General features: G+C 55.5%; 1 protein-coding gene across 1 annotated transcript; it reads left to right on the forward strand.

Annotated features, from left to right (window-relative positions):
- Positions 1-8,209: 8,209 nt before the first annotated feature.
- On the forward strand, positions 8,210-15,203 carry SKOR1 (SKI family transcriptional corepressor 1). The gene is made up of 8 exons (XM_065412675.1): positions 8,210-10,111; positions 10,901-10,997; positions 11,636-11,743; positions 12,382-12,453; positions 13,765-13,839; positions 14,134-14,208; positions 14,683-14,748; positions 15,106-15,203. Exons 1-8 carry the CDS (start codon positions 8,210-8,212, stop codon positions 15,201-15,203), a joined length of 2,493 nt encoding a protein of 830 aa, XP_065268747.1.
- The last annotated feature ends 3,565 nt before the right edge of the window (positions 15,204-18,768 follow it).

Below are 18,768 nucleotides of genomic sequence, written 5' to 3' on the forward strand. Positions count from 1 at the left end.
TAATAGCCATTGATGGACCCATCCGCCAGGAACTTATCTAGTTCTTTTCTGAACCCTGTTATAGTTTTGCCCTTCACAACATCCGCTGGCAAAGAGTTCCACGGGTTGACTGTGCGGTGTGTGAAGAAATACTTCCTTTGTTTGTTTTAAACCTGCTGACTATTAATTTCATTGGGTGTCCCCTGGTTTTTGTGTTATGTGAAGGGGTAAATGACTTATTCACTTTCTCCACAAAAGTCACAATTGTATAGACCTCTAGCATAGATCCCCCTCCCCTTAGTCCTCTCTTTTCCAAGATGAAAAGTCCCAGTCTTTTTAATCTCTCTTCATATGGGAGCTGTTCCCTAATCATTTTTGTTGTCCTTCTCTGTACCTTTTTCAATTCTAGTATATAGATAGATAGACAGATATAGATATATTTGAGATGTGGCAACCAGATCTGTAGGCAATATTCAAGGTGTGGGCATATCATGGATTTATATAGAGGCCTTATGATATTTTCTGTCCTTTTCCTAATGATTCCCCACACTCTGTTCCCTTTTTTGTTTTGACTGCCGCTGCACACTGAGTGGATGTTTTCAGAGAACTAGCCACAGTGACTCCAAGATCTCTGTCTGGAGTGGTAACAGCTAATTTAGACCCCATCATTTTGTATGCATAGCTGGGATTGTTTTCCACTGTGCATTGCTTTGCCTTTCTCAACATTTAATTTCATCTGCCATTTTGTTGCCCAGTCACCCAATGTTGTGAGATCCTTTTGTAGCTCTTCCCAGTCTCCTTTGCATTTAACTATCCTGAGTAATTTTGTATTGTCTGCACAATTTGCCACCTCGCTGATTACCCCCTTTTTCAGCTCATACTGGGTGCTTGCCCATAAAACAATCCAGCTTAGTCTGGCTTTTGCAGGCCCAGGCTGTGACAGATTCGCTAAATCAGAGCAAAGAGAAGGTTGTAATGGTCCCACTCCCATTAGCAGGGCCCGGTGTGCAGAGGAGCCGGGCTCGGCCATTGGTCCCCTGCAGGTTACTGTCTAACAGGAGCTCGGCGCTGCAGGCGGCGGGGTTTGCCTGCCGGGCCCAGCACCTCAATAGTCAAATATTCAGTAAAGTACAAATGGGGTTTTTAAAAAGTCCCCTCAAATGTTCCAGCTCTTTGCACTGGGTGATCATTGAGCGTTAATTAGAAATTCATTACAATTAAAACCAGCGCGCACACGCCTTAATTACATCTGATTTTTAATTCCGAATCCGTGTTTACACAGTAAGCGAGACGTACCTCCTGATTATCCCCAATACTCTTTATACTGTACTAATTATGTAAATTAAACCTAATTAACTGACAAAAACTGCAGTTAATTCAACTGTTAAAAGATATGGGCTTGCGAGGCGCTCCTGCGAAGGAAGGAACCGGGGACGGGCTGGGAGTGCGGGCACCTTTCCCTGGCCTCCCGGGACCTGTCCCGGCTCCTCCGGGGTCAGGGACAAGGCCCGTGGGGCCTGAGCGGCCGCGACCCCTTTCCCCCGCTGTTGGGATGAACCGTTTCCTCCCAAAAGCGACCCCTGCACGCCCGGGGCCCGGGCAGGGCTGGGGGCAGAGGGAGCCACCCCAGGGCGGAATGGACCGGGTCGGGCCCGCTCATCGTACCAGCCAGGGCACGAGGGTCGGGCTCCTCTCGGATAGTCACAGGTTCGAGCCTGGCCCGGCCTCCGTGAGCCCCGAATTCCCCGGCGGCTCCCCCGGAGTTTGGGCAGGGGATGGCTCCAGGGGAGGGTCCCTTGCCGGAATTCCCCAGCCGGGCAGGGCGTGTGGCTGGCGATCTCTGTGCCTGCAGCTCGACCCCCAGCCCAGCGCTGGGACACAAGGAAGACCCGAGGGGCTGGAGGCAGCGGTGGCCCTGGGCAGGCGGATTCGGCCTCCCTCTCTCGCCATGGCGGGGCTGAGTGTCTGGGGGCAGCCGCGGGCCATGCCAGCCTGATCCCCGCGGAGAGTTTCCCCCACCTGGGGGCACGTACCCAGGCCTGCTTCCCCCAGCAGGGCCCAGGGCCGGCAAAAGCAGGGGCGCAAAGTCGTAGGGGCCATGGCCCGTGGGCGGCCGGGGACCGCGCCCCGCGCTGCGCAGGGCGGCCAGGCCGGAACCGGGGGGGCTACAGTCCCAAGCTGCCCCCTCCCGGCTCTGGCTGTTGGGCGCAGGTCGGTTTTACCTGGGGCTGGGTGCGTAGGTGGGTGGGAAAAGCCTCCCGAGAGAGAGTGAGTGAGAGTGTGTAACTATATCTACACTGCCCATTGCGCGCGTGTGTAATATAGAGATTCACTAGCCTGTGTGTATCTGTGTAGATAGATGCACCACCCTGTGTGGGTGTGTGTGAGTGCGTGTACACACACCGCTGTTTGTGTGGCTCGCCCCGCAGTGCAAACTGCCCCTTCTCACCACCCAACCGCAAAGCCTCCAGTTCCCTGGGACCGTGGGGCCGGGAGCGCGGGGCGAAGCTGCGCGTCCCCCCCCAACCCGCGGAGTTTGACAGCGGGGCCGCGCGGTGGGGCGCGGATATTCCGGTGCCCCTAGAAACTCGGCCCAGCCCCGGCCGCGCTCACGCCCTGGGGGTTTATGGCCCGGTGGGACACGACTCCTTCTCCCCTCCTGCCACCTGCCTCCTAGTGCGGAGTTTGCTCCGTCCAAACGCGCTGTTAAAGACGGTGCAATCCGCGTAACTCGGAGCAGTTACCGGGCTGCGTCGCGTCCTCGCTGCGCGTTTACACGGCGTTCGGCAAAGGCACCACTCAGCGCCACCCCCCCCCCCCCAACCGGGACTGCTTCGGATGGGAACAAATTACAAAAATAAACGTCCCGCCTCATGAATCTCGAACCCGTAACTTTTGTCATTTACAAACGCTATTAAAATAACGTCTAAAGGCTGGCGCACTGGGGGGGCGGGGTGTGTATCTCCCTCCATAAACACACTTCGCTCGGGCTTATGAAAAGGGTTTATCTTTTTAACGTCCATGCAGATCCGCCGCAGCCGGGCTGGGTGGCACTGCCTGCTTTGCTCGTGCCGCAATAATGCCTAATAAATATTTAACTACGCATTTGTTTAGCGGGCTCCTCGCCTGGGCTGCTGGGTTCAAAGGCAGGCTGAGCCGCCGCCGCCGCGGAAGTGAGCAAAGGGACCCCGCTAAATTGACTCCTGAAATGTCTAATTACAGGCAATAGCCAGGGTGGGCCCCTCGCAAGCGGCCTGGTGCCCATCCCTTCCGCGGGTCGGCGAGCTCCTCGGACCAGCCAGCGCGGCGCAATCATTGGGCACAACGCAGCGTTCAGTGGTTGCTTTAAATAATTAAAAGGCGAGGAATAATTACCGAACCCGAGTGTAATTATTGCGGGGAAGGCGGCCGTGCCCTCCCAGCAACTGAAAGCGGCTGGGGCAGGGTTACCTAGAGGCTGCATAAATGTTGCATCCAACCCCCCTCCCAGCCGGGCTCGGTAACCCTACCGAGGAGAATACGGGCTCCTGGAGCCTAGGGAAATTTCAATCTGACGGCGGGAAGCGCTGGGGACAGGGACTTAAACTGGCTGCATTTAACAGCACTTTTATGCGGGCAGGAGCCTGCGCCCCAAACTCCAAGGTGGGGCACCCGCCGCTCCCTCCACCCCCGTCCTAGCTGTGATTAATTCTGGGGCGTTTGAAAAGGACTGGTCCGGCCCCAGCCCTAGCCCTCAATGGCGAGACTTGATCATATTCCTAGGAAGAGATTTATGGCCCTAAATCTGCTTTCAAGGACAAATACGTTTAATGATACATTAAATCCCAAGTAGGCAATCGAATTTTCATAACAATACTCGCTTTAATATGTAACACATATGTTGGTGGAGGGCAAACGCTGTTCTAGCTGAAGGGGCGGCTGCTTAACAAAAGTAATAGCTGGGGGCGATTCGCTGGCCGTTATTAACTTCTGTTTGATTAGTGTAATTGCTCAAATTTGGTCCGGACAGTATGATTAATTACAGTTTAATTAACGTGTCCATTAAGAGCACTTAATGCCACAATGCTTTAGAAACAGCCTGAGGAGGGGAGCTGCAGGAAAACGCCGGGTTTGTTTGGTTGGAGAAATGCCTTTTGAGGATGGATATTTTTTGTAAATGACAATTGACGCTTTTAAAAATCGCTCCCCTCCCGCGTCCAAGCGAGCTCCCCGCGCAACTGATCAGCGATCAGCCGCCAGTTCGAGAGACTCGGGTCCTTTCGTGGCGATGATTTGATTTGAAGCAGTTCCCATTTCTGCAGGGGCTGCAGAGAGCCGAGATTGACGGGGGAGTTTTGTACACGCAGGCGGGGGCTTTTCCTTTTGAACGCTAGTGGCCTCACCCCCAAAACATCCCTCTGCCTAATTCATCACAATCTCCGACTGGCCAAATACCCCGCAGCCCCGTTGTAGGGAATTTAACTAACGAATACAACGGGTCAACTTTTCCCACTCGAGTCACCCCACCAGCCCGGCTTCGGGCCTGGCCCGTGGAGCCCCCAGACGCAGGCGAATGACCGGGTTAGTCCTGAGCGAGCAGGAATGGTTCTTTCGGGGGGTTTGGGGCTGATGTTCCCGGGGGCTCGCCGAGCTGCTGGAGGGATTTAGAGAGAGATTCCCCCCAGTGACCGAGCGGGACTAGGAGCTGCCACAGTCCCCGAAGAGCTGAAGGATGGTTATTGATCAGCTTATAAATAGTTAATCTCCCCAGGATTTCGTTACCGGCGAGTATTGCACCAATAGATCAGCGGGTTCGCAGGGAGGGGGCTGCAGCCGAGGCAGGCGGCTCGCCTGGGGGCTCGCAGGAGACGCAGCCTCCGGCTGCCTCTGAATGCAAAGTTTAAAAAACAATCAGCGCCTTCCCCTTTTACTGCGCCTTCTAATTACCCCGCCGAAGACATCGTTAGCCAGAGGCCGGGATGACTTTCTGTCGCATTTCATGGCGTCTTTACTTTCAAACAAGAATTGATTGGGCTCTCTCGGAGGCCTCTTTGGATGGCCCCTTAACGTGATAAATAATAAATTCCTTAATTTCTCTAGCCATCGATTCCTCCCTCTGCTTTTGCTCCAGTTGGCCACCGCCAGGCCCCCCAGCCAGCCCCGGCTCGGGCTTTTCGGGGCAAGTTGAAGGCGGAGAAAACACCTGGCTCCCCCCCTCCAGGTTTTCGCCGCTTCTCTCCCTCTCCCAGCGGCTCCTCTGCCGGGTAGCTGAGTGCCACATTCAGGCCTGCCCTTCTCGCTCCGGCTAACCGAGGTAAGGCGAACTCCGGAGCCCGGGGGGACGGCGGGGGGAAGCCGAAGTGTGCCCCCGAATGCACCCTCTGCTGCAAACTTCCCTGAGCCGGTTTTGTGCTCCGTGTTTGCAGCCCCAGCCGCTCTCCCAGCGCGCCAGGCTGGGCTCCAAGCGCACCAACTTTTGACCCAGCTTGGCTAAAAAAACAAAACAAAAAAAAACCCCAACCCTCTCCAACCACAGCGGTTTGGTTCCTGTCCTTCCCCACGGGGAAGGCGCACTCCCAGAGAGGAGCCGCTCGGTGATCCACCTGGACTGACACCTCTCCCGTCTACCAACCCGCATCCCTCTAAGGCAGGAGAAATAAATAAGTGTGTGAGGACGGGCTGCTTTGCCGGCTCCCCTCACCCCCCGCTCCCCTTTCCCTCGGCCCCTTCCTCCCCCAGCACGAGTTTCCCTCTGCTTGCAGTGCGGGAAGACGGCCCAGGTGAAAGGTGGACAAATCCAAGCGCTTACCTTTGCCAGATCGCGTGGATTTTTCTAATCGCTTTTCCTTTCCTCCCCCCCCCCCCCACTTCCCCTCCCCCCAGCAATTTTTGTCCCCCCCTTAAAGCAGCCCCGGCTGCGTTTTGATTGACTGGAGCGCAACCATGATTGACGCTCGCCCGGGTCCCGAAGGCAGTTAATGTAAATACGCGGGTGCTAAGTGGGTGTGCCTTCCTATTATTTTAGCTGTCACTGGATCAATGTGCAACGTCTTCAGCTAAGGATCAGGATCCTCCCTTGGACTTGCCCTGTGGTCACTTTTCTTGTTGCATCTCCGCGCGGGAGGACACTGGCGGAGGGCAGGCGCCCGGGCGCTCCCATGAAACTCCGCACCTTGCTTGGGTTTTGGATGCCGCTGCCGCCTGGCACGAACGGAACCTAGCGAGCTGGGGGTGGCTTGGTTTTGGGGTGCTGCTGCTGCTGGACTATTTTGACAAGTGCTCCCGACCTTGCCCGCCACTCCAGGGATTGCACCGCACAAGGTAAGCCCTTCCCCGCCCTGCCAGCCTGCACCCACGCTCCATGGCTTGCCTTGAATTTATTTTGCAACCCTGCTTCGAAACCAACACACACAAATCCAAGCAGAGCCAGAGAGTCGTTGACAACAATATGGGGCTCGGTGTTTGCAGCGACATTTCGGGCTTTCCCTTCTGCCGCACGCCTCTCTGCTCCTTCTCTGGATGGCGCCTTTATCGGTTCGGTTTATATCGAAGTAATTCGTTTTAATACCATAACATTCGGCCACATTCTGCCGGTTTCACGTCCAATTAGGCGTTGGGATGGGACTGCTGGTGTGGGGGGGATGAGTGACTTGCTGCCTTGAATTAATCACTTAAAAACAAACAAAATCCCCCTCCTCCTAAATCTAAATAAATACGTTTTCCTAGTATTGGATCCCAACATTTTGGCTGCAGCCAAGACAATGAAGCCCATTTGTCTGGACCAGGGCAGCGTTTAGACAGAGCTGGGGTGAAGTTGTATTCACATTTTCGAGGAGGACACTTCAGCTATTTTGTGTAATTACCATGAAAGCTGCTTAACGCGGTGATCCCTTTTCGATAAGCTAATTTGCTTGGCTCACATTTCCTTCTGCTCTCTGGGCGAGGTGGGAGCCTTATGGGGCAGGTCAGTAATCGCCCTCGCTCCTAATCCCCTGCAATGGCATTAGACAAGGGAGAAGGGCCAAGCCTGCTCAACTTGGTTCGAGTATAGTGGTCGATCCAGCGCATTTAAAAATAAACACGGGGCCCAAAGTCTCGTAAAAAACCCGCAAACTTTCGGCTGCTGGTGCCTTTCCTAAACCTTCGCTCGTTCGGGCTGGCGCATGGGAACCCTTTCAAACACGAGCGCAGTGGTTTTGATTAAATACATGTGGCCCTGTGTCACCGCAGGATTACTGCCAGGCTAAGAGACAGTGAGTTTATTTAAAACCGCGGTTCGGGTAAGTCCTCTCACGGTTAGCTAAAGTGGAGCAGGCAGGTTAGCCAGTTATTTACTGAGTCGCTCCTCTGTGTAAATACAACTCCACGCAGCGCTAATTAAAGTCTATTTCCCTTTCCTCCAAATCTGGACAAATGCAGCACTTACCTAGCCGAGGTGCTCTTTAACACAAATAGACAGGGAATAGTTTAGAGCGAGAAACCGAGCGTCTGAAATGTGAGAGATTAAAAATAGAGGAAAGGGGGGGGGGGGGGGAGAGAAACAAAAAAATCCCAAACACTGTATGAAGGGATGTCGGGCTGTTGCGTTTAATGCCCTCCACTTTTGCTCAGAAACGGCCAAGGAGAAATCTGAGAACAAACAGGGTCGGTTTGTGTTTTCATTTCTGACTCTGCTATTTACAGCTGTAACTAAATACACCGAGAGATTCCTTTGCGACATACAGAAGCGCATTGTGTCGCTCGTTAATATTTTATATTTCGAGATTCTCTTCCTCTCTCTGTGCCCACGTAATGCAGTAATTGTGGTAGATTTAAAATGGCATTGTGGCCCTTATTCTCAGGTCTGCCTGGGTCTGGAGCCGCAGACAGACCCTGGAATAATAGGTGACGGGGGGGGGGGGGGAAGAGAGATCTGACTTAAGACACAGCAAAACCTTTCAAGCCACAAAGAATAGCTGTAGCCTCTAAAAACGTCTCCTTGTACCATCCAGCGCCCAGGGAATTTTCTGCCTGTGCGATGCCCCTGCCGCGGTGTAGAGACGGATGTAGGGCTGCTACTAAGACTGAATTGTACCAGGTAGGGGAGATCTGCTGCGACACAAAAGGCCCAACGATGCCCAGTTTGCCTGGCCTCCTGGCTGGCCGCTTTCCCCCAGGAGCAACGGGCTCGGTTCGCACGCCAGGGCCGCGGGTGCGTGGCTAATCTCTGCCTTTTGTTGTGTTTTTGTTTTGCAGGCTTGTTTTGGGGGGGATGGAGGCGATTGCCAGTCAGATGGGAACGGGGAGAGACTCAAGCTCCTCCCCGAATTCAAAGCAAGAGCTGCAGCCCTACTCGGGCTCCAATCCCCTCAAGCCCAACCAAGTGGGTGAGACCTCCCTGTACGGCGTGCCCATAGTGTCCCTGGTCATCGACGGGCAGGAGCGCCTGTGCCTGGCGCAGATCTCCAACACCCTGCTCAAGAACTACAGCTACAATGAGATCCACAACCGGCGGGTGGCGCTGGGCATCACCTGCGTGCAGTGCACCCCGGTGCAGCTGGAGATCCTGCGGCGGGCCGGGGCCATGCCCATCTCGTCCCGGCGCTGCGGCATGATCACCAAGCGGGAGGCGGAGCGGCTCTGCAAGTCCTTCCTGGGCGAGCACAAGCCGCCCAAGCTGCCGGAGAACTTCGCCTTCGACGTGGTCCACGAGTGCGCTTGGGGCTCGCGGGGCAGCTTCATCCCGGCCCGCTACAACAGCTCCCGGGCCAAGTGCATCAAGTGCGGCTACTGCAGCATGTACTTCTCGCCCAACAAGTTCATCTTCCACTCCCACCGCACGCCGGACTCCAAGTACACGCAGCCCGACGCCGCCAACTTCAACTCCTGGCGCCGCCACCTCAAGCTGAGCGACAAGACGGCCACGGACGAGCTGAGCCACGCCTGGGAGGATGTCAAGGCCATGTTCAACGGCGGCACCCGCAAGCGGACCTTCTCCCTGCACGGGGCGGCCGCCGCCGGCGCCTCCTCGGCCGCCAAGGCCGCCCTGCACCCGCCGCCGCCCGGCGGAGCCGAGCTGGCCCCGGTGCACAAGAGCCTGCGCTGCAGCGGCGAGGAGGCGCCCGGGGAGCGCGGCGCGCTGAGCTTGGCCGGGGCGCACGGCGGGGCGGCCGGGGCGCACGGCGGGGCCGGCGCGGTGCGCAGCTACCCGGTCATCCCGGTGCCCAGCAAAGGCTTCGGCATGCTGCAGAAGCTGCCGCCGCCGCTCTTCCCGCACCCCTACGGCTTCCCGGCCGCCGCCTTCGGGCTCTGCCCCAAGAAACAGGACGATTCACTGGGCGGAGCCGGCGGGGGCGAGCCCGGCAAAGGGGGCGCCCTGCCGCCGGGCATGTTCTGGGGCCACCCGCACCCCCACCCGCACCAACCCCAGCAGCCTCCGCACCAGGCCGGCGCCAGCAAGGACAGCGGCGTCTACCCGCCCTTCCCCATGTTCTGGCCGGCCGCCGGCAGCCTGCCCGTGCCGCCCTACCCGGCCCAGAGCCAGGCCAAAGCGGCCGCCACCGCCGTGGTGGTGGCGGCCGCTGCAGCCGCCGCTGCGGCCGCCGCCGACCCGCCGGGCCTGGGCGGCCGCCACAGCGAGCTGGAGGGCTCGGAGCCGTCGGGGAGCGGGCGCAGCAGCGCCACCCCGCAGGAGGGCTCCGGGGCGGACGGCGAGCGCTGCTCCAGCGCCCTCTCCAGGGCGGCCGCCGAGGAGGAGCGGTCCGGGGACGAGGCGCTGCTGCCCCCGCTGCCCCTGCCCAGGAAGGGCAGCTACCTGTCCGCCTTCCGCCCCGTGGTGAAGGACGCGGAGAGCATCGCCAAGCTGTACGGCACCCGGGAGGCCTACGGTGGGGCGGGGCGGAGCGCGGCCGGCTACCTGTCCCCGGACTTCCTCAGCGAGGGCAGCTCCAGCTACCGCTCCCTCTCGCCCGGCGCCGACACGGCCGACGAGCCCGAGGTGGACGTGGAGTCCAACCGTTTCCCCGAGGACGAGGAGGAGGAGGCGGCCGTCGAGGAGGCGGAGGAGCCGCCGCCTCTGGCCGAGGAGAAAGCCGGGGAGCAGGGGCCGGAGGAAGGGAACCGCCCGCCGCCCGAGGGGAGCCCGCAGAGGAGCAGCAGCAGAGGCGGCTACGAGGTAGGGGGCTCCGCCGCGGACCCCGCTCCAAGCTGGGCCCTTCCCTACCGAGGGCGCTGAGCCCACGGGCGCGCAGAGACGGTAGCGTCGGGCCTGGGTGCAAGGTCCCAGCCCCCGGGAGAGGCCAGGCTGGCCCGCGGCGCAGGCAGTGTCCGGGCAGGGGCTAGAGACCAGGCCCTGGGGAGGTGGCAGACATGGGAGGAAGTGGACACGGCTCTGATCGCCAGGGGCCTGCGTGGCTTATCTAAGCCCCAGGAGCCGTGTCTGGCTCCGGGTGAAGCTGACAGGAGCGTCGCTGTCCGCCGGACGTTCAACCCCGCACGGTGTGAACTCCCCGGCACGTCAGAGGTGGCTTTGATTCATCCCCCTCCCCCACCTTTCTATTATTTTAAAAGGGGTTATTCGGCGCACCTGTAAATTTACATGCAGCCGCATTAAACCACAGCTAATTAACCTGATTAGAAGGATTGCTTTCATGCTTAGGGGGGAAATTGCCTAAAATTAGGCGGCGGCTGGGTCTGTGGGGGCTGCAGGCTTTGAAAAGCTCTTGTACTCCGCAGTTGAATTTTAATGGGGGTAATTTTCTCCGGAGCGGTAATAATTACACTTAATAAAACGATAGTCGCTTTCTGCCGCGGGGCTGTAACTCTCCGGCAACCCCCAGTAGCAGTAACTGGTCCTAACTCTGGGGCCTTTTCCACCCCGAATGCAGGAAGCCCGTCTGGGGCTGGCTCAGGATCCCCCTCTCCCCGCAGCTAATTCCATGTAATTGTTCCGTTTATTTTGAAGGTCTACACCCAGGAAAGAGAAGACCATCTGCAGGCTCTGAAGAACGCTGCTTCACTGGGGTCTGCAACCACTTATCTTTGCAACCCCGAGGCAAATGGTAAAATTGACCTCTTTGCTAGCAATTGTCTCCGATGGCCTGATATTTTAAACGGGGGAGGGGGAGAGAAAATAGTGGCAATCCCCCCCCCCCCCTTGGAATAATTCTTATTCCAAGCCTGCTAATAGACTATATGAATCTTTCCATGTCATTTCCATTTTTGGCAGGACCTTCAAACAAACTTAGCTGTGTTAAGGGAAGGTCTTTCATGCTAATAAGCCAAACCGGGTGTCATTTTGATAGACTGCTTTTTTTACTGGGATTTATTTAGGTGCAAATATTTGCTGCGTGTGAACTGTCCTTAAAGGGCAAGTATTTTACGCTCCCTGTATCTGGTGGCGTTACCTCCTGCAAAAGGTCTGGCAGCGAAAACTTCAAAGCCGCTGCTGAATTTTTAATGGAGAAGCCTGTGATTTTTGACTCTGTTTTCAACTCGATTCGGTGTCTCCTGTTTAGGAGAGCGTGCGCGCTGAATGCACCTTTAGGTAAACCTCCAGGAGAGCAAGCTACTTTCCACTTGCAAGGCGATTAGGATTAGAAGGCTTTAATAAGGACTTTGTCCTTAATTATGTAATTAAGGATATATTAGGATCATACTTTCGTTGCTTATGGTTGAAAATCGGTTTATTAACTTTAAGAGCAAGATAAGGAAGACAATCACTCGACAGCAGAGGATTTAGAGACCAGCAAATCCTATCAAGACCAAAGGAATGTCTCGCATCCAAGCCCTGTAAATACCGACAGAGGTAAGCAGCAGGCCCAGGATTTCCCGTCTGTTCCAAGGGAGGTTTCTTGTGTTGTAACCCGGCCTGTGAACGTCCAGACGCAGAACTGCGGTGGAAACCGGAGTGCGGGCCAAGGGACAATAAATCACAACTCCTGCGCTCCTTATCTTCCGCCTAAATAATAGATATTTTTGACAGCACTTTTTCTCCCCTGAAAGGAGCTCATTTAAATCACCAGTAAGAAGCTGTCCCCTACAGCTTTAGGCAAATAAATATTTAAATAACTTGGTGAATTACAAGTCACTTTTTCTAGGTTGCTATGGCCTGGTTTCTCCCCACTCCGGGTTTTGTCATTTACACAGATGAGAAGTAGGATCCGGTTTTAGCTTTAACCCCCACCCCACTTTCATTATTTAATACCCCACCGGTCTGTGTTTAAATGCGGAACAGGACTCGCTGATCTCCACCCGCAACTATTTGAAGAGTTGTCGGTTGTGTCTCTCACAACTTAGTTAGTAAACTTTCTGGCCCGGGCCGGGGCACTGTTTATGGACACTGTCCCACAGTCCCTCGCCCCAGTAACAGAGATGAACTCAACCCAGTGCTTCAGGGCTCCTATAGAAGCAACTATCTAACCCTATGCATGTTCTGCACTGCAGGTGAGGAAGGTCTCAGCATTGACTTTATGGGGACCCAACTAGTTGAAAAAGACATTGAAAATCTGGCAAGAGGTGAGGTTCCGGGGCTCCGGTGACCCTCTGGCAGGGGGATTTTTCCATTAGCTTCTCAGCTGCATCCTACCACAAGCTGATTGATCAACTCAGTAACCTCAGGTCCCGACCGGGTGCGTGTGTGGCGCGGGGAGGAATCGATAGGTTTCAGTTCTTGGTCTGAATTGGGCTCAGCAATCCAATGAACTGGATGTGGATAAATAAACCGATTTTCAGTTCTTACACAAAGACCTTGGGAGGCGGAATCAAACCAGAAGGGGTTGGAAAGCGTAGGCTCTATTGCCTTCTGGCAAGGTGAAATAATGCCATCTCTACACCGGAATGACTCCAACACAAGAAGTGTGTGAGAAACGCCTTACGCAGGGAATAGAGCAATCCCAGCGCATGGCTGGCTTTATACGCCAGCTCCTCTCCCTTCTGGGTTTTGAACAAGTGAAATAGATGGAGGGTGAGCGAGAGAGATTTGGGTAAATGGGATCTACTTCTCCGTCCTGTCCAAAGGACCGGATCCTAATAGTAAATGGAGTGGAAGTGGGCTCGAATCGCGCACTTAGCAGAGAGGCTGGGCGCTGGTGAAACAGGCCGGGTAGACACAACGCGCGGTGGTGATGACCTGGCTGCCAATAAAGGGGCAGAAACTCGCCGAGAAGGGCTCGTTTCTCTCTGGCTGGCGGGCTGTCTTACAGAAAAGCTATCGCGGCCTGGCCAGGGATCCCAAACTGTAACTAACCCCGTCAGCGTTTATAGACGCCGTGCAAGGGGGCCAGGCTGCTGCGTGGGATGGTTAATTCACCTCCACCTTCTGTTGTCACTTTCCATAAACCCGCTAAGAAGCTGAAGGCTGGGGGGTGATTTGCATTGTCCTTAATGGGCAGGGATTTGAAGCGGCCCCTTGATTCAGCCCGAAGAGCTGAAATCTGCCAAACGTGGGTGATCAGAAATCCCCAGGAATGATTCACGACACAGATTGGGCTTAAAACCACTGACCCGCTGTGATTGCAACCTCTCTCCTATTAAAAACGCCTCACCCTAGTGTAAGGGTTTGATCCTCCTGGCTTCCAGGATGCTTGTGTGCGCCCTGAAAACGAACGCAGCCCCCAGCCCCATCCCTTAGGCTGGACCCCGTCGATTTCAGGTGCCTTTCGTTCCCACGCCGAGTGCCCCGTTTATCGTTTTATTTAGGCTGTAGGTATTTTTTTCCGGGAGTGATTAACTCCTGTGATTAATGTAATATAATGCGATTCAAGCAAACGCGGCTCCTTCTCCAGATGGAAAGTGTGTTTTCTCATGTGAGGCTTTATTTTTCCACAGACGAATTGCAAAAACTGCTCCTGGAGCAAGTGGAGCTTAGGAAGAAATTAGAACGGGAATTCCAAAGTCTGAAAGGTACCAAACCCCCCCACCCCACCCCACCCCCCTAAGAGCGTCTCCTCTGCCGAGCCGCCTTGATGGGTCACGTATCAACGACTCCGGTTTTTATAACGACTTAAAATCCACTTGAACCCGTCCCACTGGGGTCTTGTAGCTTCGCATTATTTTGAGCAACCCTCAAACGGAAAAGTGGGACACGTCCCCCAGCCGCAGGGCTGGTTTACACCTACCCACTACATGCATGCTTGGGCCGAGGGGGAAGGCGGCTGCTTTACCGTTCTCGCTTACTTCTGCCTGCCATCCGCACAGATAATTTTCAGGATCAGATGAAGAGGGAGCTGGCGTATAGGGAAGAAATGGTCCAACAGCTACAAATTGTCAGAGGTAAGGCTCGACTCAGGTGAGCCGCCCTGGTAGGGAGCTTGCCATGTGAGCTCTGTCATTTACATGTAAATGGGAGGTAATTTAACAATTATTTTTTTTATTGAATATCCTTTTGTATAGTCTGATTAGCCTGGGAATCGCAAGCCAGCCCAGCATACGGCTCGGAGGCATCATTACATAGGAGTGATTGAACTTCTTATCGAAGCAATTTCCAGGGCTTCTAAATTAAAAACCGAGGCGTAAAATTACCTGGGAAGTAATGCCTAAGTTTGCTTGAATGTTGACTGTATCCAGCTGCCTTCAAGCGCAATTCTCAGCCGTTCCTTTCCAATCCCAGGCTGCGATCAGAAGCCAGCGCGCTCCTCGGTTTGTTTTTAAACCCCAGACTCCAAAGCCGGGTTTCATTAAAGCTCGAAGGGGCTGTGTGGGGTGGTGATTTATGCCCTTCACTCTGATCCGTCCCCCTCTTCCCAGATACCTTGTGTAACGAACTGGACCAGGAGAGGAAAGCTCGCTACGCCATCCAGCAGAAGTTGAAAGGTATCTCTCCAAAGCATGGAAGGAGATGGGGAAATGCCCACCTGGAAAATCATTGTCTGGGGTGGGGGTGGGGGGATGGAATACACGGATGCGAAATAAAACGCGGGCCACTTGGGTTTGTAACCAAACCGGTGTCGATACGACGGAGAAATGTTGAACCAGGTGTGCGGGGGGCGGGGGGCAGATCTGTAAATCGCCTCAATCAATATTCCTTGAAGAGGGATGCACCTGATTGTACCGCTGTCAGGGGAAGCCCCGCTGCTTTGCCCCGGGCGGTGGGGATCGGAACCGGGCCCGGTGTGAACGCGTGGGGGGGACCAGGAGTAACAGGTTTGCTTTGTGTCTGTCTCTTTGCAGAGGCCCACGACGCGCTCCACCACTTCTCCTGCAAAATGCTCACGCCTCGCCACTGCACGGGGAACTGCTCCTTCAAGCCGCCCCTGCTGCCCCAATGAGCCCCCCCCCGCCAAAGCCATGCGACTTCGGAGTGTAAATAGCCGGCAGCCCCTTACGCCGCGAAAGGGAAAACCCAGCCACAAGCCATTTCTAAGGAGACACGTGTAAATACAGGACTGTGTGGAGCTCTCGGGCTCAGCGTTTCTAGAAGTGTAAATACAGCTCCTCCAGGCTGCGAATCCGGGCAGCTGACCGCCAAGGTGTAAACGGACCAAAAGCGAATTAACAAAACCAAACGCCCCCAGACACGGTCCGCTGTGAATCGGTTCTATCCAAGGAATCCTGCAAGCAACTTACCCCTTGCTCACTGTCTGCCCTCTCCATGCCTACCTGTCTGTCCACTTCTTGAAACCCTTGTCTAGACTGGAAAAAGTGGCTATGTGCAATGGATATAAATGTACTGTGATTTCTCTTGGTCCAGTATTTGTTGAATTTTTATTTATTTATTTATGATGTATATTTATTTCCCCTCGACGCTCCCTTGTAAATGATGGATGTGACAGCACTTTATCGGGCGGTTTGCGACTCACGGTACACCCAAGGAAAGGAGAAATAAATAAAAACAACCCTGCCCCTGTTGTGCGGGGGAGAAACCTCTGTACGCCATTTTTGTTCTTTAATAAAAACAACCTTTAAGCACCGTGGGGTGGCTGCTCAGTGATTGCCCCGGCGTGAGACGAGGGGAAGTCGGGGACCGAACTCTGTTCGAAGCGATTCGACTCAATCCACTTGTAACAGGGACAGGCTCGAATGGGCTCCGAATTGGCTCAGGCCGGGATCTAAGCACGGGGTAGCCGCTCTTCCTGGCTAAAACGGGGGGAGGCCCAGGGAAATACCTGGAGCAAGGTGTCTACAATTCATTTCCGAGCAAAATCCTAGACCCCTGCCCCCCATGGCTAGCCAGGACTGGGAAGGGACCCGTCCTACCTGCCTCTCAGTGAGAGCGCACCAGGGCAATACCCAGCCCCTCCTTCTGCCGCCTCCCCCACCTCTGGTTCTCGCCCCCCGCCTGGGCAGGGGGCAAAGGTTCTTCCCCCAGGGGCCCAGGAGGCTCTTATTCAATTAGCCCCCCCCGGACCTGACCCCCCAGCTCCAGCCAGAGGAGCCGAGGCGCGGTCTCCGCCCCAGCCGGCTGCGGACGGCGAAGGGACATGCTGGAGTCCCGGCAGCAGCTTAGGAGCCCGGGGCCATCTCCCCGGCCGTCAGCGGGGCGGCCTCTGGCTCGCCCTGGTTTTGGTTCATTGCCGCCGCCGCTCTCCCCTCCCCAGAGCCAGCCGCGCCCGGCGCAAAGCCGCGGCTGGAGGCGAGATCAGCTGTTCAAGCCCCATTTCCTCTGGCCGGAACCCGCTGCTGCTGCTGCCAGGGGGGCAGGAGCCGGCCCTCGCTGCCCGCTGGGACCGGGCCGGCTCCGCAGCGCCGAGGAGTGAAGACAGCGGGCTTCCTGGAGCCCCCCGGTCCCTGCCCTGGGAGCTGACTGGCTCCTTGGCCCGCTCCTTCCCCAGATCCCGGCCCGGAGTTGGGGCATTTCCCTCCCTTGGAGCAAAGGCCCAAACAACGCCCGGTGCTTTGCCACCTGCTCGCCCCTTCCCAGCCCCCCTCCCCGAATCGGAGTGAGACCCAGAGAAGAGGCAGAACCGGTTTCACTCTGCATGGGCCTGCTGGGGTGTAGCGGGCTTCGCCTGGCCCGAGCGCTCTGCTGCAAGGGGCATGGGGCGGGGGAGCTTTTCTTTGCAAAGTTTCCTCCGCTGTGGGGCTCACTAAGGCGCCTTTCTAGGCTGGGGTCACCCGGGGGGGTCTGGTACTGAGCTCTGAGGGGCCGGCGCACCCCTTCGCCCTGAACACCTGCGTCCAGCCCGGGAGGCACCTAGCCAGAAACAGCTGCCGAAGAAGGGGGAACGGCGGACCCCGCGTGAGGGGGGGGGGGGCTTGCCTGGCTGCCCCGCCCCAGGCAGGGTGGGGAGGCTCTCCCGGCCTAGCCCATCGGGCAGTCACTGCCCTGCCCGTGCCTCAGCGGCATCACATTAAATAGAACCAACGGGGTGGGGGGGCTAAAATCACAGGCAGGGTGTCCGCTGGTCAGCTGATCTTGTAGGCCAAGCTGGTAAGCTTTTAGCGAGGCCTCACACACCGCTGCCCGTGGCCGGGCTCCCAGGGAGGGAGGGAGACACCCCAGCATCCTTTCATCAGCTGGCCGGATCTTACTGGGTGCAGTTCCCCCTCCCCTGCCCTGAACAACAGGGCTGTAGGTTATTTACTAACTGGTTTGTATAGCCCAGGGGTCGGCAACCTGCCGAGTCTTCATTTAATCACTCTGATTTAAGGTTTCCCATGCCAGTCATACATTTGAACGTTTTTAGAAGGTCTCTTTCTATAAGTCTATAATATAGAACTAAACTATTGTTGTATGGAAAGTAAATAAGGTTTTAAAAATGTTTAAGAAGCTTCATTTAAAATTAAAGTAAAATGCAGAGCCCCCCAGACGGTGGCCAGGATCGGGGCAGTGTGAGTGCCACTGAAAATCAGCTCACGTGCCGCCTTCGGCACACGTGCCATAGGTTGCCTACCCCTGGTATATACGATGTATCGAATCGGTAAATAAATGCTGAATTCGCTCTGAAATTGCTCCACGAAGAGGTCCAGGCTGCTACCCTGGGAGCCATACGCAGCATTGGTTTGGGCTATTTCTTGTTCCAAATAAGATCTCTCTGTTTCCCCCATGTTTATCTTCTAAAACATCCGCTCCCCAGGTCTGCCTAGCTTGCTCAGGCAGCCCAGACATAAACAAACCGTTAACCTCCCTCCTCCAGAAAGCCTGGGCGTGGGATTTCACCACACCGAGTCCCCTAACGCTAGCAGCAACCGACCGCTGCTGTTGGGCCGAGGGAAATAAGCAGTGCGATCCAAACAAAACACTTCAAAGTGCCTCTGCGAGGGTGACCAGACAGCAAATGTGAAAAATCGGGATGGGGGTGGGGGGTAATAGGAGCCTATATAAGAAAAAGACCCAAAAATCAGGACTGTCCCTATAAAATCGGGACATCTGGTCACCCTAGCCTCTGCCCCCCCAGGGGGTAGGCACTGACCTGGGCGGCTGCCACACAGACTCACGGCTCCATGGGGGGTGACTGAGGTTTCATCCATTCAGCAAAACAGTGGAGCTGTTGAAGTGCAGAGCGGTGGAAAGCCCCTGACCCCAGATTTGGTATTTCTTGCATGTGCACTTTTACTTTCAGCAAGTATCCTGCGCCTGCCGGTAACACGAGGCGTGTGATCAGAACCACAGGCCCATCGGAGAGGCCTGGCCATGGAAAAGCGATCACATGACTTCTGGAGCTAACACTGTCTTAGGAAATGCCATTATTTTTTTAAAAATAACATTAATAGCAGAATTATTGGGCTGTGCACAATTATTGATAATTATACAATTTATTGCTGATTGTGGGGAGCTGGTGTCTATTGTAATTAGTTTCTCAGATGCTAATTAAATTAAATGAAACATTAATAGGGGAAATATGGTGTTATTAACAACAACAACCGGAGCCTACTGGCGCTAATAAATATATT

The sequence above is a fragment of the Emys orbicularis genome, chromosome 10 (assembly GCF_028017835.1).
Source record: "Emys orbicularis isolate rEmyOrb1 chromosome 10, rEmyOrb1.hap1, whole genome shotgun sequence".
Taxonomy (NCBI): Eukaryota; Metazoa; Chordata; order Testudines; family Emydidae; genus Emys; species Emys orbicularis.